Source organism: Chrysochloris asiatica, unplaced genomic scaffold (genome assembly GCF_000296735.1).
Source record: "Chrysochloris asiatica unplaced genomic scaffold, ChrAsi1.0 scaffold00245, whole genome shotgun sequence".
Taxonomy (NCBI): Eukaryota; Metazoa; Chordata; class Mammalia; order Afrosoricida; family Chrysochloridae; genus Chrysochloris; species Chrysochloris asiatica.
In genome coordinates, this window is record NW_006408763.1 from 679,389 (window position 1) to 704,470 (window position 25,082).

A 25,082-nucleotide genomic window follows, 5' to 3' on the forward strand; every position below is an offset into this window, starting at 1 on the left:
ACACATGAAGAAGGAGACGCAGGAGCAAGACAATCAGGTGCCAGTCATTAGACAATATATTAAAAGAGCCAGAACCAGGAGGCCTCAGGGGGTTTAAGGAAGTCTTCAGGAAGAGCACCAGAATATTGCAAGATATAGTGCCAGAAAATGAGTCCCTGAGGTTAGAAGGCACTCAAAATACAACTGGGAAAGAGCTGCTTCCTCAAAGTAGAGTTGACCATGATGATGTCAATGGAGTATAGGTTTCAGGACCTTCGTTTGCTGAAAAACATGGCATCAGAATTGAAGGAAGACTCACTAACAACTTGTGCTATCCAGATGATACAACCTAGCTTACTGAAAGTGGACAGGACTTAAAATACGTACTGATGAAGATCAAAGATCACAGCCTTTGGTATGGGTTGCACCTAGATGTAAAGGAAAAAAAAAAAATCTCCACTGGACCTAAGAATAACATAATGATAAATGAAGGAAAGATTGAAGTTGTCAAGGAATTCATTTTGCTTGGATTCATAATCAACACTCATGGAAGCAACAGTCAGGAAATCAAACAACATATTGCATTAAGCAAATCTGTTGGACAAGACCTCTTTAGAGTGTTCAAAAGCAAAGATATCAGTTTGAGGACTAGGGTGTGCCTGACCCAAGCAACGGCATTTTCAGTATCCTCATTGTTGTTGTTAAGTGCCGTCGAGTCGGTTCCAACCCACAGCGACCCTGAACAGCGTTTCCAAGGCTGTAAATCTTTACAGGAGCAGAAAGTCTCATCTTTCTCCCGTGGAGCAGCTGGTAGTTTCGAACTGCTGACCTTGCGGTTCACAGCCCGATTTGTAACCACTACACTACCATATACATGTGAAAATTGGACAATGAATACTGAAGTCCATAGAAGAATTGATACAGTTGAGTTATGGTGTTGAAGGAAAATATTTAAAGTACATTGGACAAACAAATATATGTTGAAAGAAGTACAGCCAGAATGCTCTTTATAAGCCAGGATGGTGAGACTCCATCTCTCATACTTCAGACATATTATCAGAAGGGACCAGTCCTTGGAGAAGGACATCATCCTTTGTAAAGTGGAGGATCAGGGAAAAAGAAAGACTCCCAATGAGATGGATTGGTACAGGGTTTAATGGTAGCAACAATTGTGAGATTAATGCAGGACTGAGCAGTGTTTCGTTCTGCTGTGTATACGGTCGCTATGAGTTGGTACTGATTCCACCGCACCTAACAACAACAACAATGCACTTTGGTCAGAGATATCATTATTACCCAATTACAATGTCACTTAGAATCACGTAGTTTCCTCTGCAAGTGGCACAAACTTCCACTGTTGTTTTCATTGCTACCAGTGTTTTCATAGTCACTGATTCTGTCAAATTTCTGGTGGTTTACTACAGTATTGTAGTAATTAGTATTTATGAACTTGTATCAATAGCTTCTTTTAGAATGAAGTAGTAATGGAAAAGAAGAAAAACAAAAAGGATTACTCAGATGCTAATAATATAAAGGAGCTCTGGTAGTGTAGTGGTTACAAATAGGGCTGTGAACCACAAGGTCAGCAGTTCGAAACTAACAGCTGTTCCGTGGGAGAAAGATAAGGCTTTCTGCTCCCGTAAAGATTTACAGCCTCGGAAACCCTGTAAAGTGTTGCTATGAGTCGGAACCAACTCTATGGCACATAACAGCAATAATATAATATGATTCAGCGAAGACAGATTTTACAAATTTCTGGGTTTTGTATACATATAATCTAAGATATATTACATTTAAGCAATTTACAACTGTACTTGCATTTATCACATATTATTATTTGGTAAAAATTGATAATAAACATTACTAAGGGTTCTGTACGATCTGTTACAGGAGGAGGCAGAGGGACGGTGTCACCGTAAGTTGTTACAGTACCACATCGAATGTTTGCAAAAAAAAAGTCCCCGTTAGTACTTTAGGGGGGCAGGACTTCAGAATCCCCCAATAAGCACCGAGGCCTTCTGGGATTCGTAGTTTTCTGAAGGCATGTTTACGCGTGCGCTCTACAGGTTCTGCGTCCCGGGAACGCGATCAGTTTCGCGCCCAAGGTGAGGTCTTAGTGGGCCAGGTTTGTTGGGACCGGCGTCCAGAAAAGGGGAATGTAGAGGAAAGGACGGGGACTTAGGAAAGGCATGCGCAGCGCGGCATTTCGAGTGGAACCGAAATGCGGTTGATGCGAACTGCCTTGGCCTGCCGCCTCTAGTCTGGCCTTGATCGGAACTGGGAAGCAGGCACCAATTATCGACCCGGCGCGACTCCGGGTGACAGCGTAGCTGCAGGGCGATGTAAGATAACAATAGCTTGGACCTCTGGAGGTTCACGCCACTCTTTACATTTCTCTTTTGGGTTTTAGATAATGTGCGTTTAGTTACACCGGGCCGCGCTCTGGTGTGTATCCGAGCTGGCCTGGTGGCACAACGCCTTTTCTTTCCCAGCCTTCCTGATTGAAGTTCTCTGCTCTTTCTCACCTCTCTCTTCTCCCCCTGTCCCCATCCCCATACTAGAGGCTCACTAAGCTTGAATTGAATTGATTCCAAAGAATCCAGAGTGCTGCTCACCCTTCTTTCCAGACAAACGCCTCAATTTGCTCATTTTTCGGGTCCCTGGACTAGGTCCAGGTTTTCATCCGTCCGGATCCGGCCAGTAGCAGCCCACCAGAGCCTCCTTGTAATTCTCAGTGTTGCCTTCCAATACCAGCCAGATTTCTTGCAAACCTTGGCCTTCCTTTGTTGTTGTTGTTAAGTGCCGTCGAGTCGGGTCCGACCCATAGCGACCCTGTACAGGGTTTCCGAGGCTGTAAATCTTTACGGGAGCAGAAAGCCTCATCTTTCTCCCGCGGAGCAGCTGGTAGTTTCGAACCGCTGACCTTAAGGTTCGCAGTCCGATTCGTAACCACTACGCTACCAGAGCTTCTTTTGGCCTTCCTATTAACCTGTAAATATTTCTTGAGCACCAATTATGTGAAGCTAGCTATCTTAGGCAAAATTTGGCCTCCAAGATTCATCATCGACTTGGAGGGAGAAAGCAAAGGCACAGATAACTGTTGTATATGATCGTATATGCTAGGTGATTGAGACCGAAATATCCTCATATCCTTCAAAGAAGAAGATAATGACTGATTATTACTGATATTTAGAGTTAGGAGTGAATTGGAAAAGAGCTTATAGCCTGGGGAAAAAAAGCTTAGCCTACGTTTTTCAGGATAGCTTATTTTCATGGCACTGGTACACACATTAGGAAACCTGGTGTGGCTCTGCAGGATAATGCAGTGGACCGAAAGGACAATTTGAGGCCCGAGGTCGGTGATTCAAACCTACCAGCCTTTCCTCGGAAACCAGGTACAGGGTCGCTGTGAGTCGAAAGTGACTCCACAGCACTTAACAACAACAACAATACTGTTGAACAGGTTGTTTTGTTTACTTTTTGACTTCTCAGATGACATGATAGAATATGGCTATTGAGGTTACATGTCCTCAAGTGGAGCCTAGTGGGGGAAAAACAGACCTCTTTTTTATGACTCCACTCCCAAACTTGGGTCAGATGCCAATCTGCTTTGGCCAGAAAGGGGAGTTTAGTTTTTACTAGTGTGTAGAAGGAGTAGGAGTATTTCCTTGAAGAGGATGAAAAGGTGGCAGAGCTCAAAGAGACAGAACAATAGCTGCTGTTTTGCTGCATATCACTCACCTTGAAGAGGAGAGTGGTGGCTCTGTGGGATAAACATGGGACTGTGAGCCACAAGGTTGGTGATTCGAGCCCACCAGCAGCTCTGTGGGAGGCAGATGAGACTTTCTGCTCCTGCATAGATTTAAAGTATCGGAAAACCAATACAGGGTCAGTATGAGTCAGAACCGATTTGACAGCACTTAACAACTCACCCTGAAATACTGCTGCTAAGGGAACTCTGCCTGCAGAGCAGCAGACCTAGACTAGTCCTAGTCATCTTAGAGAGCAACTCTTGTTCATGCTCCTTAGCCATAGCTGAATGTGCAAGGTGTGAAAATATAAGCTAAGGTCAGAAGCCACTGAAGCTAACAACTAATAACTGTTTCATGAAAATTCCAAGAGATCATGCTAAATTGACGGGGGACATTGGATCAGTAAGTCCATGTGAAAACTAGGGGTTAGAGACATAACTGAGTTTTGTCTGCAGAGGAGTGGAGAAATGCAAGCCCATGTAGCTCTTGACAGCTGTAAACATTAGCCTTGGTTCAACACCCAGTTCCCATGTGGTCATTCTCCAGGCACATGTCAAATGGCCTGCATTCACACACAAAGAAACAATATAATTTTCTCATGTTGTTGTTTAGTGCCATCCAGCTGGTTCCCACTCATAGCAACCTTTGTGTATACCAGATTGAAACACTGCCAGGTCCTGCGCCATCCTCATCATTGTTATGTTTTAGTCCATTGTTGCAGACACTGCCAACCCATCCTGTTGAGCATCTTGCTATTTTTGCTGACCCTCTACTTTATCAAGCATGATACCCTCCAGGAATTGGTCTATCCTGATAACATGTCTAAAGGGTTTGAGACTAAGTCTTGTCATCGTTGATTCAAAGGAGCATTCTGTCTGTACTTCTTCCAAGACATATTTGGTCATGTTTTTGGCAGTCCATTGACTCCCATTGTAGCACTGTCGGATCAGCACTGGACTGCGAACCACAAGGTCGGCAGTTCAAACCCACCAACTGCTCCTTAGAAACCCTATACAGGGTCGCTATGAGTTAAAACCGACTGGACTGCACTTAATAACGACAACAACAACAGTGGTATATTTAATAGTCTTCGCCAACATCAAAGACATCAGTTCTTCTTCAGTCTTATTCATGGTCCAGCTTTTGCATCCTTATAAGGCAATTGAAAATGTTATGGTTTGCTTGGATCAGATGCACGTTGGTCTTCATGCTCTTTAACACTTTCAAGAGGTCTTTTGCAGCAAATTTGCCCAATGCAATACATTGTTTGATTTTCTGACTGCCAAATGTTGATTGCAAATCCAAGTAAAATGAAATTCTTGACAATTTCAATCTTTTCTCAGTTTACCATGATGTTACTTATTGGCCCAGTTGTGACGATTATTATTTTCCTCCCAGTATTGAGGTATATTCCATACTGAAGTCTGTAGACTTTGATTTTCATCAAAGTATTCTTTTCACTTTCAGAAAGCAAGGTATGTCATTTGCATATTGCTGATTGTTAATGAGCCTTCCCCCAATCATATAATCTAGATGCTGGGATTATTTGTTCAGCATACAGATTGATAAATATAGTGAAAAGCTACAACGCTAGTGCAGCCTTTCCTGAGTTTAAATCATTTGGTATCCCCTTGTTCTGTTCCAACGATTGCTGCTTGGTCTCTACAGGTTCTGTATGAGCACAATTAAGTGTTCTGGAATTCCTGTTCTTCAAATTGTCATCCATAATTTGTTATGAGCCACATAATCAAACGTCTTTGCATAGTCAATAAAACACAGGGAAAGACCTTTCTGGTATTTTCTACTTTCAGCTAAGATCCATCTAATGTCAGCAGTGATATCCCTCATCCCATGTCCTCATCTGAATCGAGTTCCATATCCTTGTCTGAATCCAGCTTTACTCTTGGACAGTTCCTTGTTCGTCTACTGCTGTAACTATTTTTGAATGATCTTCAGCAAAATTTTACTTGCACATGATGTTAATATTGTTCAGTAATTCCCACATTCTATTGAATCACCTTTCTTTGTTTTCAACTTTCGCATTCTAGTTAGTCACCAATAATTATCAGTGCATCTTGATTGCATGTTTTTATAGTTTCTGGCTGAAGAAGTTGGTAAAAATCTTCAATTTCCTTATCTCTGGCATTAGTGGTTGGTATGTAACTTTGAATAATTGTTATATTAGCTGGTTTTCCTGGTTTGTTGTTAAGTGCCGCCGAGTGGCTTCCAACCCAGAGCCACTCTACATAGGGTTTCCAAGGAGCTACTGGTGAGCTTGAACTGCCGACCTTGCAGTTCAAATGGCTTTGAAGTCTGGCGTATTAACCCACAGCACCACACCAGGACTCCGGTTTTCCTGGTAGGTGTATGGATATTGCCCTATTACTGACAGCATTATGTTTTAGGATAAATCTTAAAATGTGCTTCTTAACAATGAATGTGACACCATTCCTCTTCCATTTGTCATTCCTGGCACAGTAGACCATGATTTTCTGATTCAACATTACCAATATCAGTTCATTTCAGCTCACTAATGCCTAGGATCTCTACTTGTATGTATCCCATTTCATTTTCTTAACCTCTAATTTTCCTAGTACTTCATATTTTGCCATAATCATTCTAAATTTTCAAGATGGCTAACCAAGTTTCTCTGTCTAGAGAACTCAAAGAGCAAAAGGTAAAAATGTGTAGCAGCAGCATCCCTTCAAGTATCCAGAAGAACACGCAAGTCTATTGCCAAAAGAAATATAATCGAATTTTAGTTGCCATGGACTGAATTGTGGCTTCATAAATATGTTTCTTTTGGCTGGGCTATGATTCTCTGTGGTTTGACGGTTCTGTAATGATGTAAATATATAAAGCATCATTGATGGCGTCAAGTGTGGCAGCGGTAGTGAGGTTGGCCCAGGATCAGACATTGTTTCGTTCTGCTGTGCATGGGGTGGCTGTGAGTTGGTTCCGACTCGATGGCACCTGACAACAACAACAACAATGATGTAATCCTCCCCCATGATGTGATCAGCCAATCAGTTGTAAGGAGATTGGGTGGGATATACCACTCTTTCTCAGATCTCAGTCTTGATCCAATGTTAGGGATTTTCCCTGGGGTGTGACCTGTATCAACTTTTACATTACAAGAGATAAAAAGAGAGAAGTGTGCAAAGAAAGTGACTTCACTACCACCAATTAAAGAGTTGGGAGTGGGGTGCATCCTTTGCAGCTGGAGTTTCTGTAATGAGAAGCTCCTAGATCCAGGGGAACACTGATGCCGAGACACATGGAAATTTCCAAGGGATGTCGAGCCCACAGATGTTGAAAGGAGGCAAGGGCCTTCCCCCATAGCTGACTGAGAAAGCCTTCCCCTCAAGCTGGCACCCTGAATTCTAGCCACCTCCCAGGCTGCTAATCAAGGTCAGACGTCCCAAACTACTAGCCGATCAGCAAGAGATAGATGAGGCTTTCTGTTCCCGTAAAGATTTATAACCTCAGCAACCCTATACAGCGTTGTTAATGAATCAGAACCAACTCCCCGACACACCACCACCACTACAGCCACCACCAGCAAAGTGTGAGAGGCTAGTTCATGTTTGTTAAAGCCTTCCATTTGTGATATTTCTGGTATAGCACCACTAGAGAACCAAGATGGTAGTGAATCACAACCATATTTAGAATCCAGAATATAGTGCCAAATGTGACCTTTCTTACTGGATGGCACAGCAATCCACTTAGAGTGGCCTCAGGTGAACACTGATGGGTCCTTTTATGCCTAATTCCTTTCTCTCTCTATGCCTTTGCCTTGCCTAATGGATCAGACTCCCTCTTTTGTTATAAAAATACAAGAGAATATTGTTTTGGCATTCCACGTGGACAAATCTGAGGAGACTGTTTCTGGTTCCAGTCCTAGGTTTCTCAATTACATATTTTAAATTGGAATTATAAGGCTAACCTGTTAAATACTCTTAAAGTGTGAATTGTCTAAAACAGCAGAAATTCCTTTTAAAAATTAAAAATAACACAGATGCTTTAAATATATGATGTTGTTGTTAAGTGACATAGAGTTGGTTCCGACTCATAGTAACCCTGTATAGGGTTTCTATGGTGTAGCTGGTGAACTTGAACTGCAGACCTTGAAGTTCAAACTGATCCTGCAGCCCAGTGCATTAACCCACAATGCCACACCAGGACTCCAAAATATATGCTAGCCTGATTATCTAATAACAAATCCATTTATGATCGTAATGTAAAAGTACATGGACGTGTGAAACTCTAAAACATTTGTTCAACTATAAGTAATTAAATATGTATAGAATTAAGGATCTATGTTGGGAAATGGTAGAAAAGCCAAAGAGTTAGGCAGGAGCTATATAACAAAGGACTTTGTGAAGAATTATGAGTAGAAGAATAGCATAATCATATTTGTGTTTTAGAAAGATCATTTTCCAGTAGTGTAAAAGTTGTGTAGGATGGAAGTTAGATTTAATTTAGGAAGACTGTTGTAGTAAAGAGACTATAAAATACACTTAATGAAATATTATGATGGTCTCACCAACCAGGCATTAGCAGTGACAAAGGAGAGAAGAGATTAGAGAGAAATTATGAAATATTATAGAAATGTTAAGGTCTTGGACATGGAAACGAAGAAGAGAATTCAGGATGACTTTTTTTTTTTTTAACTTTTTATTGTGAATTGAAGATTTATAGACAAGATCACCAGCTTTACATTCAACAAATCATACACTTTGTTTCATCTCAATGATTACATTTCCCTCCATGCAACAACAGTTATCCTACTTCCTCCCTGTGGCTTCCCATTTATATCTTATATTTCACAAATGAACAAAGCAAAGATGTTTGATGCACACATGCAAAACAAAAAAATACATTCATTTAAATGTACAAAGGGCACATTCTGCTATCTACCCTCTTGCCTGCAGACACACAGCCTTGCTCAGTTCATGGACCTAGAGCCTACAGCTGCTCTGTTTCTCCATGCCACTGCCTCTGCCACCATCTTTGCTATCGCCGCTTTACTAGGTCCAGGGATTTCATGCTCCACTCATGCTCTTCCTTCTTGATGGTCCCGGATCATCTTTTCCTGAAATGAAAAATTAACTACTCTTCCTTTTAGTTACACATCTTGTACAATTTCAGTTTTGATAATGGCAATTAATCCTGCTAATAATCACTCACAATTGAGTCATAAAATCCTATCAGCATCATCCCTACTCTCTTTCACCAGATCCACCAGAAAAGAGGAAAACTATTCAGTGAGGATTCTACCTAACTGCCCCTCAATTCTGAAACTAAGCACACTCGTGAAAGCTTGTAAACCAGCCACTCCATGCCTGTCCCTATGACCCCGGTACACATGCTTTATTATGATTGATCTTATAGACTTTACGTTATCGCTTTTAAGAAAATTATTAATGTAAGCATTCTCCTACTCAGACTGAATATAAAATTCAAATCAATTAGAGCCATTTATTTGTTTATATCTAATTAAGGAGCTCTGGTAGTGTAGTGGTTATGAACTGCAAGGTCAGCAGTTCGAAACTACTAGCTGTTCCGTGGGAGAAAGATGAGGCTTTCTGCTCCTGTAAAGATTTACAACCTCGCAAACCCTGTACAGGGTCACTATGAGTCGGAACCGACTCCACGACACATAACAACAACAACAACAATTAGTATAGAGTACAATGCTGATTGCAATGTAAAAATGGTTAGTTTCGGTGTAAATTATTTGATTTTATTAATTTTCTGACTTGGGAACACAGTTTTGTTCCCATGTTCTACTAACTTGGGAACAAAATTATAGCAATATCCACATTACCCACCCCTGGGAAGGGGAGCTTGCTGTGCTTTCAGTAAGGTTTGGGAACAAGGGCTGTTTCACACCTAATAGATTTGTGGAGTTTTTGCTGGGGTCCAACACCTTCAAAATAGCATTGGTCTCTTTCATGTTTCCTTCCCTAGCTTTGCCTTTTCTGGACTGGGCCCTTTTCTAAGAGAACACAGAAGAGGAGAAATGGCAGCTGAGCCCCTAATAATCAAATGGCAGGTGAGTTGGGTTTTCTCCAGTCTGGAGCTTCCTTATAAACCAAGGAGTAAATATGTTGGAGGCCGGAGCCACTCCTGGAGAAGATGGATTCTACAGAACGCTCACCCTTTCTGGTTCCAGATTCTCTCCTTTTTCACTATACAGCACACCTGTAGGGATCTTCGTTTTGAATGGTTCTTCATCAGAGTATAAAAATTCCAAATCTTCTACTCTGGGCAGATGTGATCTTCCTTTTCAAAAGGTAGCACATCTTTGATCTCTTTCCAGTGTTGGTTCCTCTGCCTCAGAGTGCCCTCTATTACCCGTACCCTCATCATGGGTATGACTTTGACTTGAGTACCATTTGGTTACACTAAGGGCTCATAAACACATTGTCAGAACTGGAAGGGACTTTAAATATCAGTTATTTTGTTTACAGTTGAAACATAGAGGCTGAGTAATAGAAGTCATCTATTACTCTGCCTCAAGAGGAGGCTCAGAGTCCTAGTGAGGCCCTGCAGGATAATGCATTGGATCACAAGGTCTGTTTGAACCATACGATTGGCAGTTCAAACTGCCACCAGCTGCTCCTTGGAAACCCTAGACAGGGTCACTATGAATGGGATCCGACTCAGTGGCACTTAACAACAAATAGCAGGCTCAGCTGTGGGCTTGAGGCCATGAGCAAGAGTTTCATGCCTTAGGTCACAAACCTGTGCCGTGTCCCTAAAACGTCCAGTGTCCACTACTGAACATCATAAAAACCATGTCTCTTCCCATTCCATGTGTTTGCCAGTGCTGATGTCTTTACTCCTCCCCAGTGAAGCAGAAGAGAAGGAACAGAGATGAACAAGAACGTGTTTGTCTTTTCAGAAGTCACTGAAGTTTAAGGATGTGGCTGTGACATTTTCAGCGGATGAATGGAATCAACTGGTTTTTACTCAAAAAGCCCTATATAGGGAGGTGATGTTGGAGAATTACAGGGATTTCGTGTCTTTGGGTAAGCATTATTTCCCTCAGTGACTCAGAATCTGCCTTTCTTTTCTTGTTATAAAGAATTTGAACTTTCTTAGTTAGACAGAATTATCCATCTTTGGCTAGATCCCCAGAAAGGACAAAAGAGTGATTTGTGGGTTTATTTGCTTTTTGTTATTTATGCTTTGAAGATGTATTTGCCTATAGTAGGGTGGAAGGAGCTCTGGTAGCGTAATGGTTATGAATTGGGCTGCTAATCTCAAGGTCAGCAGTTCAAAACTACCAGCAGTTCCGCAGGAGAAAGATGAGGATTTCTGCTCCCATAAAGATTTACAGCCTCAGAAACCCTGTACAGGGTCGCTATGGGTCGGAATTGACTCAACAGCACTTAACAACAACAACATAGTAGGGTGGAGAACTTTTTTCTGCTAAAATTTATAGTATCATTCACGGGCCACACAAAATTATCAACTTAAAAATTAGTCTACTATATGTGGTGCTGTGGGTTAATACGCTGGACTGCAAAGTCAGCTTGAACCACAAAGTCGGCAGTTCGAGCTCACCAGCTGCTCCTTGAAAACTCTATACATTATGGGTCGGAACCAACTCAACAATACATCACAACAACAATATTTGATCAAACATTTAATTAATTTACCCCTAATGTGATGGCTGGGAGTTCTGGTGTGGCGCTTTGGGTTAATGCTCCAGACTGCAAAACCGTTTGAACTGCAAGGTCAGCAGTTCAAGTTCACCAGTCACTCCTTGGAAACCCTATGCAGGGTCGCTGTGGGTCAGAACCGACTCAATGGCACTTAATAACAACAACAATGTGATGGCTGGAACTGCAGTTGCTTTGGCAGGGCCAGACCAAATGATAGGTCCCTGGCCTTACAGGGTCATTGTGAATCAGAATTGACTTGGTGACAATGGGTTTGGTTTTGGGTTTTCTTTAGAGACGTAGTAATGAAATCTTTGTGCTTAAAAAAGAGGCAAAGGATGGGTCCCTACATATTCCAAATCCAGAGTCAATGTTTAGTCAAAAGACACCAATGAAAGGGAGGTAAAGTACAGAGAGACTGTGCAGATTATTCTAGGAAAATAAGTGGTCCAATGGTTTTTAAATGAAAGAAGAAAGACCGACCATAAGGACCATTATTTTAAAAAAAACAAAAGGAAATTCATGAGTCTGTCACAACAGCTATGCCAGCAGGTATGAAAATCTTGTTCTTTTTGTGAAATACCTTTTTACCTTGTAAGCATGTAGCTTTTATGCAAGTGCAGTATATTGTTGTTATTGTTGTTAAGTGCTGTCAAGTCCAGTCCGACCCATAGCGACCCTGTATAGGGTTTCCAAGGAGCAGCTGGTGAGCTTGAACCACAGATCTTGTAGTTCAAATGACTGCAGTCTGATGCATTAGCCCACAGCACCACACCAGGACTCCTGGTGCAGTATATAATACCTGTAAAACCATTCGTTTGTGGTGGCTTGTGTGTTGCTAGAAGCTACACCACTGGTATTTTAAATACCAGCAGGGTCACTATGGTGGACAGGGTTCAGACCAAGACAAACTAAGAAGAAAGAGAGGCTGACTACTTCGGAATGTTTCGCCTCTGAAAGCCTTATCAATAGTAGTGGGACGCTGTCAGCATCAGAATATTGATACTGAAACATTATAAATAGCACCAGAATATTCTCAGATATTGTGCCCCTCAGGTTGGAAGGTACTCAAAATACGACTGGGGAGGAGCTGCCTCCTCAAAGTCGATTGACTGTGATGATCTAAATGAAGTAAAAGCTTTCTGGCCTTCATATGCTGATGGGATACAACTCAAAGTGAGGAGTGTGTAAAGTATGAATCTAGGGAAATTGGACATTGTAAAAATGAAGTGGAACGCATACAGATTAATATTCTAGGCACTAATGAGCTTAAATGTACTGGGTTTGGCCATTTTGATATGATAATTTGCTATGCCAAGAATGAAAAATGTAAGATGGAAGGAATATACAGAGTCATGGTACCAAAAAGCAATTGTTGGTGTTCAACCATTTCAAAAGTTGACATATTATCAAGAGCCAGTAGTACTGAAGGAAGAAGTCCAAGGTGCACTGAAGGCACTGGCAAAGAACAAGGATCTGGGAACTGATGGAACACAAGTTGAAACCTTTCAACAAACTGATGTGACACTGGAGGCACTCACTCATCTATGTTACTCATCTATGATTGGAAGAAACCCATATCTGTGTCCATTCCAAAGAGAAGTCATCCAATGGAATGTGGAAATCATCAGACAATATCATTTACGTTATATGCAAGTAAATTTTTTAATGATATTTCAAAAACACAGCTGCAACAGTCACTGGCAGGGAAGTACCAGAGGTTCAACCTAGATTCAGATGAGAATGTGGAACCAACAATATTGCTGATGGCAGAATGGAGAGAATAACAGAAAGATGCTTTTGTTGTTGTTATTCTTCGAGTCGGTTCCGACCCATAGTGACTCTGTATAGTGTGTTTCTAAGGAGCAGCTGGGAAGCCTGAACAGCTGACCTTGCAGTTCAAACCGCTTACTTGTACTTTATTGACTATGCAAAGGCCTTTGACTGTGTGGATCATGACAAGATATAGATAGCATTGTGAAGAATGGGTATCCCAGAACACTTAATTGTGCTTGTGAGAAACCTGTACATAGACCAAATGGTAGTAGTTTGAACAGAACAAGGAGACACTGAATGGTTTAAAATCAAGGAAGGTGTGTGCCAGGGTTGTATTCTTTTACCATACTTATTCAATCTGTATGCTAAGCACATAATCTAAGAAGCTGGATCATATGATGAACATCATGGCATCAGAGTTGGAAGACTCATTAACAACCTGTGATATGCAGATGATACAACCTTGCTTGCTGAAAGTGAAGATGACTTAAAATACTTACAGATGAAGATCAAAGACCACAGCCTTCAGCATAGACTGCACCTCAATGCAAAGAAAACAAAAATCCTCACAACTGGACCAAGAAACAATATCAAGATAAATGGAGAAAAAAACTGAAGTTGTCAAAAACTTCATTTTGCTAGGATCCACAGTCAACACTCATGGAAGCAGCAGTCATGAAATCAAATAATATATGCATTAGGCAAATATGCTGCACAAGACCTCTTTAAAGTATTCAAGAGCTAAGATGTCAGTTTAAGGAGTAAAGTACGCCTGACCCAGTCATGGTATTTTTAGTAGCCTCATATGTATGTGAAAGTAAGGAAGACCATAGAAGGATTGATGCATTTGAGTTATGGTATTGCAGAAGATTGTTAAAAGTACCATGGACTGCTAGAAGAACAAACAAATCTTTGCTGGGAGAAGTATAGCCAGAATGCTCCTTAGAAGTCAAGATGGTGAGACTTCGTCTCTCATACTTTGGACATATTATCAGGAGGGACCAGTCCCTGGTGAAGAACATTATACTTGGTAAAGTAGAGGGTCAGCGAAAAAGAGGAAGATCCCCAATGAGATGGACTGGCACAGTGGTAGCAGCAGTGGGCTCAAGCGTAACAATGAGTGTGAAGCTGGTGCTGGATAGGGTAGTATTTCATTCTGTTGTGCATAGGGTTGTTGTGAGTCAGAAGAAACTCAATGGCACCTAACAACAACAATAAAACCAAAAAAATCCCCAACTACTGCTATCAAGACAATCCTACATAGCGACTCTATGTAGTGTTTCCAAGACTGTAAATCTTTACATGCGCAAACAGCCTCATCTTTCTCCTACAGAGTAGCTGGTGGGTTTGAGCCACCAGCTTTGTGGTTAGCAGCCCAATGCTTATTCCGTAACACCACAGGGCTCCTCTGCTAATACAACATCAAAAATAAGGCTTCCAATTGGCAACAGGCTATTCCTGGTGCAGTGTTCTAGGATAAACACTTGACTGCTAACCACATGGTGGGTGGTTCAAACCCACCAGCTACTCCTTGGAAACCCTATACAGGGTCACTATGACTGACTCTATGACACTTAATAAGGTTAGGCGTTAGGAGTCCTAGTGTGGTGCTGTAGAATAAGCACTGGACTGCAAAGTCGGTTGGAACCACAAAGTTGGCAGCTCAAACTCACCAGCTCTCCTCAGAATTCCTACACCGGGTTGCTATGAGTCATAACTGACTTGACAGCACTTAACAGCAACAACAACTTTAGTTGTTAAGGGACTCCTGGATTGGTGAAATAGGATCAGCACTGGACTGTGAAGCTCAGGTTGGCAGTTCAAACCCACCAGCTGCTCTTTGAAAACCATATATAAGATTGCTACCAGTCAGCATTGTCTCTACAGCAGTTAACAACAACAGTAACATTTGTGGTTAGGTTTTTGGAGTGTCAGAAGTTATGTGCAGATTTTTAACTGCTCAGAGCGTTGGTGCTCCTAACCCCGCATTTTTCAAGCATCTACTATAGTGTAAAAACTTCAAAGAAAATGAAGAATCACATTTTAAAAAGCATGAGAGTAATCAACACCAAATTTAGTATAATGGCTACCTTTGTGGGTGAAGTAAGAGGGAGTCAGAGAGGAGCTTCCATCTTATGTGTTGATTAATGGTTTCAAAGTTTTTTAATGTAATACATGTACCTTTTTCAGGTCTTAAATATTTCATACACATGGCTGTTAAGTCAATTCTAACTCCTAGTGACCCGATAGGACAGAGTTGTAAATCTTTACAGAAGCAGACTGCCCCATCTTTTTCTAGCAGAAGACTGGTGGATTCAAACCCCTGACATTTTGGTTAACAGCTGAGTACTTTAACCACTGCCCCACTTGTTATTGTTGTTGTTAAGTGCCGTTGAGTCAGTTCTGACCTTTAGTGACTCTGTATAGGGTTTCTGAGGATTGGCTGGTGAGCTTGAAGCTTCTACCTTGTGGTTCAAATGACTTTGCAGTTCAGTGCATTAACCCACAGTGTCACACCACAACTCCCCACTAGGATGCCTTAAATACTTAAATATTTCCTAAGGCACTTAAAAATTAAGTGTAGAAAATTAAGGCTTTATAAATGTCACTAGTTTAAAGTTTTATAAACTAAAGGCCTCATAATATATTAAGGATTTCTATAAAATTGTTAATTGATGCTTTCAGATTTAAGTGTTTCATATCATCTGTACAGAAATTAAATTATATCTGTAAAACTCATCTAGTTTGATTTATAGTTTCATCAAATTCAATACAATTACACAGAAGTAAAATTGCAGACTACAAAAGTATTATTTATATTTAAAAGACTACAGAAGAAAGTGAGGAGTCTTTGTGGAGAACTTTCTCTATAGTCCCTGAGTGCAGAACTTTCTCTGTAGTTTGCACCTTTAAACCAAGAACTTGCCCTCAATATACAAGAACATTTGGGGGAGATTCCCAGGGATAAGTGAACTACTTCAAGTAGAATGACTTTGATTTTCTAAAAAAATCAAGCCTGACTTCCATGCATAATTCTGGAAATGAAACATATGCTTTCTGGATAGCCCCATATACTCCCTAATGAGTAAGGAACTGGTATTAACCTTGTGATGGCTATGAATTTCCATCCCAAATAGCCATTCTTTATTTTATTCTTTATAACTAGGACTTCTAGTTCCTAACCCTGATGTGATTTTCCAGTTGGAAAGAGGTGAAGAACCATGGATGCTTGATTTTCAGGAAGCTGAAGAGAAAGAAGGTCCAGAAGGTACTTCTCTAGGTAATTGTGAAGTGGACAGATGGGCCTTCACCAGACAGCCCTCTTGGGGTCTCATGTATCTGTGGAGATGGCCGTTACCATCTTGGGCCTTTGCTTGGAGTACTCATTCCCCAGATAGTTACATGAATATCTTTCTTCAAGTCTTTGTTTTAAAAGCTCACCTTTTTAGTCAGCCCTCCCTGACCCTGGAATTTAAAACTGAACTCTCCATCCCTTTCCTTCCTCTCCAACCCAGCCTCTACACTACCGCCTGCTTTTCCCAGCTCTAGCTTCCCAACATGCTGTTTTTACTTATTCATTTTGTTTATTGTATGTCTGCCCCCTAATTGGAGTCCTGGTGTGGCCCTGTAGGATAAGCACTAGACTGCAAGGTCGATTTGAACCATAAGGTCGGCAGTTCAAACTCACCAGCCACTCATTGGAAATACTATACAGAGTTGCTATGTCAGAACTGACTTGGTGGCACACAACCATACCACCACCTAATTAAAACTTAAACACCAGTAGAAATGTTTTGTTTTATGTTGCTGTTGTTGTTGTTAAGTGCTGTCGAGTCGGTTCTGACCCATAGCGACCCTGTACAAGGTTTCCGAGGGTGTAAATCTTTACGGGAGTAGAAAGCCTCATCTTTCTCCCGCGGAACTGCTGGTAGTTTCGAACTGCTGACCTTCAGGTTTGCAGCCCGATTCGTAACCACTACACTACCAGAGCTTATTTACGACTATATCCCCAATGCTTAGAACAGTACCTGGTAATAATAGCACACACTCTGATATTTGTTACACAGATGAATAAGTGGAGCTGTGCAAAGCAGGGCCCTTCCTGGATTTTGGGGTGGGTAGGGGAGGGAATGAGAGGGTTGAGATTTATCATTAATTCAGCTCTGATAACACTTCCTCATCTTGCCTACTTATCCTGTCTCCCTCCTCTTTCTTTTCATCAATACTCAGTACACATTGACAGCTCACTTTCTCCAATGCTAGCCTCTCCCCCTGCTTATTCTCTGCTGTTCATGCACAGTGACACATAACAAACTGCTCTCGTTAGTTCTGCACATCCTATTTGTCTATACCTGCCTCTCTGTGGAATGATCTTGTGGTGGCTGTTTACATGGTCAGCTTATTCTCTGATACCAGCTTAAATGTCACCTCCCAGAGACCGTTTCTGAGGATCCTTCTAAAGAAGTTCCCCATTCCAACATCCATTCAATATTTCCTTCAATATGCTATCACCATCTGTTTTGTTTTGTTCATTTATTCTTTGTCATGCTCAGTAGATTATAAATATTGTATGGGCAGGGATCATGTCTGTCTTGTTCATTGTAGTTCGAGAGACTTTGGCTGTGTCTGGTACTAAGTGGGCAGTTAGTAAATATCTGATAGATGAATAATTGAAGTTTCTTTTTGCCCATCTTCTATTTGTAATTTCTAGTCCTTTTTCTCATCCATTTTTCCACTTCTCCCTGTTGTTTTTGTTTTGGGGAGCTATCAATGAATATATTTTATATTTATATCCTTTTTTTACCATATGTATTGTTTAATTTTTCACCAGCACTAAAAGCCAGTTATATCTGTGTTTTCTCTTTGTTTTAGGTCTAAATGCTAGACCCAACGGTCAGGACTCAACTCAAAGGCAGAAAGTATCTAAAAATGCAAAGCCACAAAATACTCTTATGGGAAATATCAGAAAAAATGGTCTCTTGAGTCCTGCACTTGACACTGATAAACCCAAGGACAGGTTAGAGATTAAGAAAGAAAATCCTGGGGAAACTTGGATGAAGAAGTTCTCTCCCAAGGAGAAGGACTTATGGCCAACATCTACTTCTCCCAAGAAAACTGACAGTGTGGAGAGAAACTCTGAATGTAGCCTCTGTGGGAAGACATTTCCTAACCACTTATCCCTCTTCCACCATCGGAGGACTCACACTGAAGAGAAGCCCTGTGGACGTAAAGGTGGAGAAGAAGCCTGCGGTCACAGGAGCAGTCTTAATAAACATCTGATATCCCACACTGAGGAGAGCCCCTCTAAATGCAATGAGTATAGGAAGACTGCCTATGACCAGTTAACCCCAACAGAACATCAGCAAGCTCATGATGAAGAAAAGCCTTTTAAATGTAATGAATGTGGTAAGGCTTTCTCTATCCGCTTTTCTTTAGCTCGACATCAGAGAATTCATACTGGAGAAAGACCTTTTGAGTGTACAGAATGTGGGAAGTCGTTTAGGGAGAAAGCTGTTCTTGGCCGCCATAAACTTACTCACATTGGAGAGAGGCCCTATCAGTGCAAGGAGTGTGGGAAAGCTCTGTCAAACCGCTCCTCCCTCATCCGCCACTGGAGAGCGCACACTGGAGAGAGTTCTTTTGAATGCGATGATTGTGGAAAAGTTTTTTTTGATCGCTCATCCCTTACACAGCATCAGAAGATTCACAGAGAAAAGCCTTACAAATGCACTGAATGTGAAAAAGGCTTTATCCAAAAGAGACTGCTTATTCTACACCAGAGAGTTCACACTGGAGAAAAGCCCTTTAAATGCAGTCTGTGCGGAAAAGCTTTCAGTTGCAAGCCATCTATTGTCCTACATCAGCGACGTCATGCCAGTCAGCCTTGGGAATAGCAAAACTCAGCCAAATAAGTGACCCCACAGAGACTTAATGGAGATTTGTGTAAGATAATGAAGATTTATTTTGAGCACAGTTTTAGTTGCTTACTGTTGTTGTAACAGAATACCACAAGTGGATGTCTTTAACAAACAGAAAGTTAAGTTTTCACAGTTGAGGAGGCTAGCAGTCTACACTCAGGGTGCCAGTTCAAGGGGAAAGCTCTCTGTAGGCTCGTTAACTTTTGCTTCCTGGCTCATTGGAGAGCTCTGTGTGTCTTGGCATCTATTGTCCCTCATACCTTAAACTGTTTCTTTAATATTTTGTAAGAGATTGACTCAAGGCACACCCTACACTAATCCTATCTCATTAACATAACAAAGAGAGCCCCATTTCCCAGGTCGGATTTTAATCACAGGCATATAGTTGAGGATGTACCATACATATTTGGGGGGTTGTTGTTGTTAAGTGTCTTTGAGTTGCTTCCAACTCATAGCAACCTTGTATACGGTTTCTTGCAGTTCAAACCAGCCTTGCAGTCCAGCGCATTAACCCACAGTGCCACACCAGGATTCTATTAGGGGGTGGAGAGTGGGAGTACAATTTAGTCTATAACAAGCACCTTCTAAATATAGCTCATTTTCAAACCATTTCAATAAATAATTTTAACAGACAATGTCATAGACTTCCCCAGAGTTGCCTCAAATTTTAGCTAAGACTTCTGACCAAAATGGTCAAATTGCTTTCTGAGAATTTTAAGGGGACTTGTCTTTAAATGCTGTCCACCTAGTTCTGAAGCCAGCCCTTCCCTTTCATCAGCAGCTGATTAAGCCCACTCTCCAATCAGACTCTCACACTCTTGGATTACTACACACTTATCCTAATTGCTCAGAAGCCAAGTATCCAACAACTAGGGACAGCCTCTATGTTCGCTTAGCTTACAGAATTGTTCAAAATACCCAATCCCAGAAAGATATACAGTCTCAGTAACCCTGTATAAGGTTGCTATGAGTTGGAATCAATTCAATGGCAGTGAAGGGTTTTTGTTGTTGTTGCTTCAAAAAGTTCACTAAAAAATGTAATGAAAAGATAATGGAATTTTTCCATGAACTTTTTGAAGCTCTCATGGGAGCAGGGACTGTTTCATATCTGTGCACTGCCATGTCCTCAGAGTGTGGCCTGGCACGTCATTGACACTAATTACATGTTTCATGGATGATCTAACAAGAGGCTTTCTGCTCCTGTAAAAATACACAGATTCAGAAGCTCTATACAGGGTGGTTATGAGTTGGAACAGATTCGACGACACATAACCACCACCACCACCAGTCATAAGAATTTGAGTACCAAACCAATGATACTTTCTGGAACTAGAAACTTCTGAAATAAACTTTAAGTTAATATCTATGTAGTCTCTAAATGCCTTTGCTATTTGGCACTGTAGGATCAGCACTGGATTATGAACCACAAGGTTGGCAGTTCAAACCTACTGGCTGCTCCTTGGAAACCCTTTACAGGGTCACTATGACACTTAAAAACAACATAGTTGCATTTTAGCTATATCTATTCCTGGTGTGGCACAGTGAGTTAATGCGCCGGACTGCAAAGCCGGTTTGAACTGCAAGGTTGGCGGTTCTAGCTCACCTGCTGCTCCTTGGAAACCCTATACAGGGTCGCTATGGGTCGGAATCGACTCAATGGCACTTAACAACAATTCCTCTTGGAGCTTTCTGGGGCTCTAAGTTTGGTTTTTTGCTTTTGTTTTCCTCTTCAGTTCTCAGGACACTTGGTTTCCCTGAACTTTGGGTTTTCTGACCCTCTAACCTGACTTGGGCTCAGGTAGACTAACCCATCACCCCACTATTCTTGCTTCATGGATAGCAGTTATTTTTATCTTGGTTTTAATTAAATTGATGGCTAAAATTCTGTAGCTTGGCTATTGGGGATGTGGATTGGGTCTGCCATTTCACTAACACCTTGAGCACATTACTTTTCCTTTTCTTATCATATATTCACTTGTAGTTGTGGAGGAGACAAAGATTCATACAGTTATAACATGGCATCTGGGTCCCAGGTACAAGAGGGCAGTCTCAAGGATCCAGGTAATGAGTCTAGGCCTAATCTCAAAGAATACCAAAAAGCCAAAGTTTACTCCAGACAGTTCATCTTCAGTACCAAAGCAGCAATCATAAGAATGGAATTGAAAATCAAGCCACCAAATCCTATTAAATATGGTGTCCATCTTGCCCTCAAAACCAGTATCCATGAGACCAAAATACAGACTATTCTATTAGTTTCTATTATCTTCACAATTGAATACAGACTGTTCTATCCAGTTCTGTTATCTTCACAATAGAATCACAGACTGGCTTCCTCACATCTGTCTTGAGGATTCCTGATTAATAAAACAAAGCAGGTGAAAGCCTGTGAACACCAAAACAAGGACAGGTTCCTGATGTATAAGTCTTAAAACAAAACAATAAAACCCAAAAGGTATATTAATTTCTTATGTCATCTTAGCATCCTAATCTTTCATCCCCTGGGTAAAGGATAGAGCATTAATGTGGTACTCTCCTTTTATTCTGTTAACAAACAGGAACCTGGAATTTAAGGCAAGATATACAGGGTGATGGTGTACAGTATCAGAGTCCACAAAAAGGAGTCAGTCTCCATGATGATCAAAGATCTGGCTTCTGGTGTGCTGCCCAGCTTGTTATACGTGCCAGTGATAGTGGTGGTGGTGATGTGCCATGGAGTTGGTTCTGATTCATAGCGACCCTGTACAGTAATACCATGCAATTATGAAGTGGCTTCCTTTCCATTATCAAGGTTTACAAACACTGTGGCAACATTTTGACTACAGTATTACAAATGACTTTGCCATGAGATTCTATAAAATGGCTAAATACGTTAGTCATTTACCTTTGTCCTAGGATGGACAGTTCAACGTTATTTAGCCATTTTATTGAGTCTCATGGCAAAGTCATTTGTAATACCACAGTCAAAATGTTGGCAATGAACATTGTGTACTGCTTACTAAAGCAGAGACTGTTGCCTACCCAATTGTCATTCTTCCCATCTTTAATAACAGGAAATGATTTCTATTCTGCACAAGAGAATGGTTGGCAGTATTTCACATGGTCTATATGGCGCTGTGGGTTAATGTGCCACACTGCAAAACCATTTGAACTACAAGGTCGGTGGTTCAAGCTCACCAGCTGCTCCTTGGAAACCCTACACAGGGTTGCTATAGATTGGAATTGACTCAACGGCACTAAACCCTCCAGTCACTGCAGGAGAAAGATGAGGCTGCCTGCCCTGGTAAAGAGTTATAGTCTCAGAAACCCTATACAGAGTTGTTATGACTCAGAATCAATCAGTGGCAGTGTGTTTGTTTTATTGAGTCTATAAACATGAGGCGATTTCACATGCATATGAAGTGATTGAAAATATTGCAGCTTGGGTTAGGCCCACCTTGGTCATTAAAATGATTTCTGTGCTTTTTGACACTGGAGAAGTTTTACTTCAGCTTATCCCAATGCAATATGACATTTTATTTATTTTTTTACCTTTCAACTAAGTTTGTCTTTTATTTCAGTAAAATGAAACTACTTTTTTCCAATTCAACTTTTTACAGACAACAGCAATTACAGTAATTGGCTGCGCAACCCTACCCTTAAGGAATGTGATTTTTCCACCACTGTTAATGCCTCTTTACCCCCAACCTCCTGCTGATCAAACCCACTGGCTGCTCCTTGGAAACCCTTTACAGGGTCACTATGAGTTGAAGGATCCTGGTGTGGCACTCTAGGAAAAGCACTAGACTGTTAACCACAAAGTCTTTATATGGTTAACAGTTTTTTGATATAATTGAAGTCAGTCTTTTTATATAAGTCGATCACACAGTATTTGTGCTTCTGTGACTGGCTTAATTTCACACAGCATGATGTCTTGAAGTCACATCCATATTGTATCAAGACTATTTCTCTTGCTGACTGAGTAGTATTCCATTGTATGTATGCACCATGTTTTGCTTATCTATTCATCTGTGGATAGTCATTTAGCTGTTTCCACCTTTTGCTATTATGAATAGTGCTACATTGAACATTTGTGTACAAGCTTTCTTGCTTTTGGGGTATCACACATAGGAATGGAATTGCTGGGTCGTATGGTAGTTTTATTCTTATTTTTTTGAGAAACCACTACACTGTTTACCACAATGCCTGTACCATTTTGCATTCTCACCAGCAGTGGATAAGAGTTCTGATTTCCCACATCCTCATCAACATTTACTATTTCTGTGTGTTTTGTTTTAATCGTGGCCATGGCCACCTTAGTGGGAATGAAATGGTATCTCACTGTGGTCTTAATTTGCATCTCTGATGGCTAATGACACTGAGCAACTTTACATTTGTTTGGTGGTGTAAAAGGGGCATAGGGGCTAAGTGTGACCTCCTCTAGCTTTGAAAGCGGGGAAGAGAATCACTGTCATGGGATGAGTCCCATGAGGTTGAAGTCAGACGTGTCTCAACCCTTCAACCTTCTCTGCCTCTTCTGACACCAGCTGTCTCTTCCACAGCACTCTCCTTCTCAGTAGCTGGGTTTGTAAAGGCCACAGAACTCACAGACCATAGTCACAATTAAGGGATTCATTAGGGAAGTTCACAGGTTATAATGCAGGGTCAGAAATGCTCAAGGCACAGTTCTTACAGTGCGGACAGTCTCTTCTCAGCCTTGTCCACAGGCAGGCCTCTCTCTGGTTGTAGGCCCTGTAGCCTGACCTCCGTCCTGCTTGGGCAGTGGTACAGGCTCTTGTAGAGTTGCTGATCAATGCCCAAAGGGCACACCATTTGCTATAAGCCTTAGTCTGAAGGCACTTGGCTCCAGCTCCATGGGTAAGGTAAACCTAATGCCCTCAATTAAGTGCCTGGGGGCACCCCACTCCACAAACAAGACTCTTGCCCAAAGGCACTTGGCTTTACTTGCTCCATGGGCCAGGAAGCCCACTCCTCTGCCTCATACTGTGGCTCTTGATGGTGCTGCTGCTGCTCCTCTCTCATTTCTCTGTTGCTTCTCTGGTGTCACACTCAGTCTCCTGGGCCAATTTCAAGGTCCAAAGATCACACTGCACTCCTGGTTTTTCCTCCTTGATGTGAGATCCCAATTCCTGCTTCTGAGATACTCATTTTATACCCAACAGAATGGCAAATTTGACCAATCACAATTAGTTACCAGTCATTCACAGCTAATTATATATTCCTATCAACATCTTCCTTACCTTCTCTTACCAGACACATCAGGAAAAAGTTGTTTGTTGGGAGGAACAAAGATTATGGCTAGAGAGACATATTAAATAATTCACTGTACTGCAGGCAGCCATTTGAATATACTCTGGTAAAATGTCTACTTAAGTCCTTTGTCTGTTTTATAATTGAGCTTTTTGTTTTTTAGTTGTTAAAATTTTACATGTATTTTGCTTATTAGATTTTTGTCAGATATATAGTTTCTAAAGATATTCTCCAAGTCAGTAGCTTGTCTTCACTTTTTTGGTAGTCTTTTAATGAACAAATATTCTTAAGTTTTATGAGATCTCATCTATTTTGTCTTTTGCTGTATGTGGTTTTGTTGTTTATTAAATAACCCACTGTTAAAAGCTAGGGTTACAGTGTTGCTCCTGCTTGTTTTTCTAAGAATTGTACGGTTTCAGTTTGTATACTTATTCCCTTAATCCATTTTTTTTTGTTTTTGTGTATGCTATGAGGCATGGATCCTGTTTCATTTTTTCTGCATGTGGAATTCCAATTTTCCCAGAACCATTTATTGTTCAGCTCTTGAAGAGGTCCAAGAGATGAACAGAAAATTTCAAAGATCAGCTCGAGAAGATAAAACCAAATACTATAATAAAATATGCAAAGATTTGGAGTTAGAAAACCAAAAAGGAAGAACACGGTCAGCATTTCTCAAGCTGGGGGAACTAAAGAAAAAATTCAAGCCTCGACTTTCATTATTGAAAGATTCTCTGGGC

At 41.1% G+C, this 25,082-nt stretch overlaps 1 protein-coding gene across 1 annotated transcript in view; it reads left to right on the forward strand.

The window, feature by feature from the left end:
• The first annotated feature begins 10,644 nt into the window (after positions 1–10,644).
• Positions 10,645–25,082, forward strand: part of LOC102825697 (zinc finger protein 2-like) — an 18,855-nt gene continuing 4,417 nt past the window's right edge. Inside the window, exons 1-4 of the mRNA XM_006873547.1 lie at positions 10,645–10,768; positions 16,347–16,448; positions 18,053–19,057; positions 21,080–21,159. Coding sequence (XP_006873609.1) covers positions 10,735–10,768; positions 16,347–16,448; positions 18,053–19,057; positions 21,080–21,159 — 1,221 coding nt within the window. The 5' untranslated portion in view covers positions 10,645–10,734. The remainder of the gene's footprint in view (positions 10,769–16,346; positions 16,449–18,052; positions 19,058–21,079; positions 21,160–25,082) is intronic.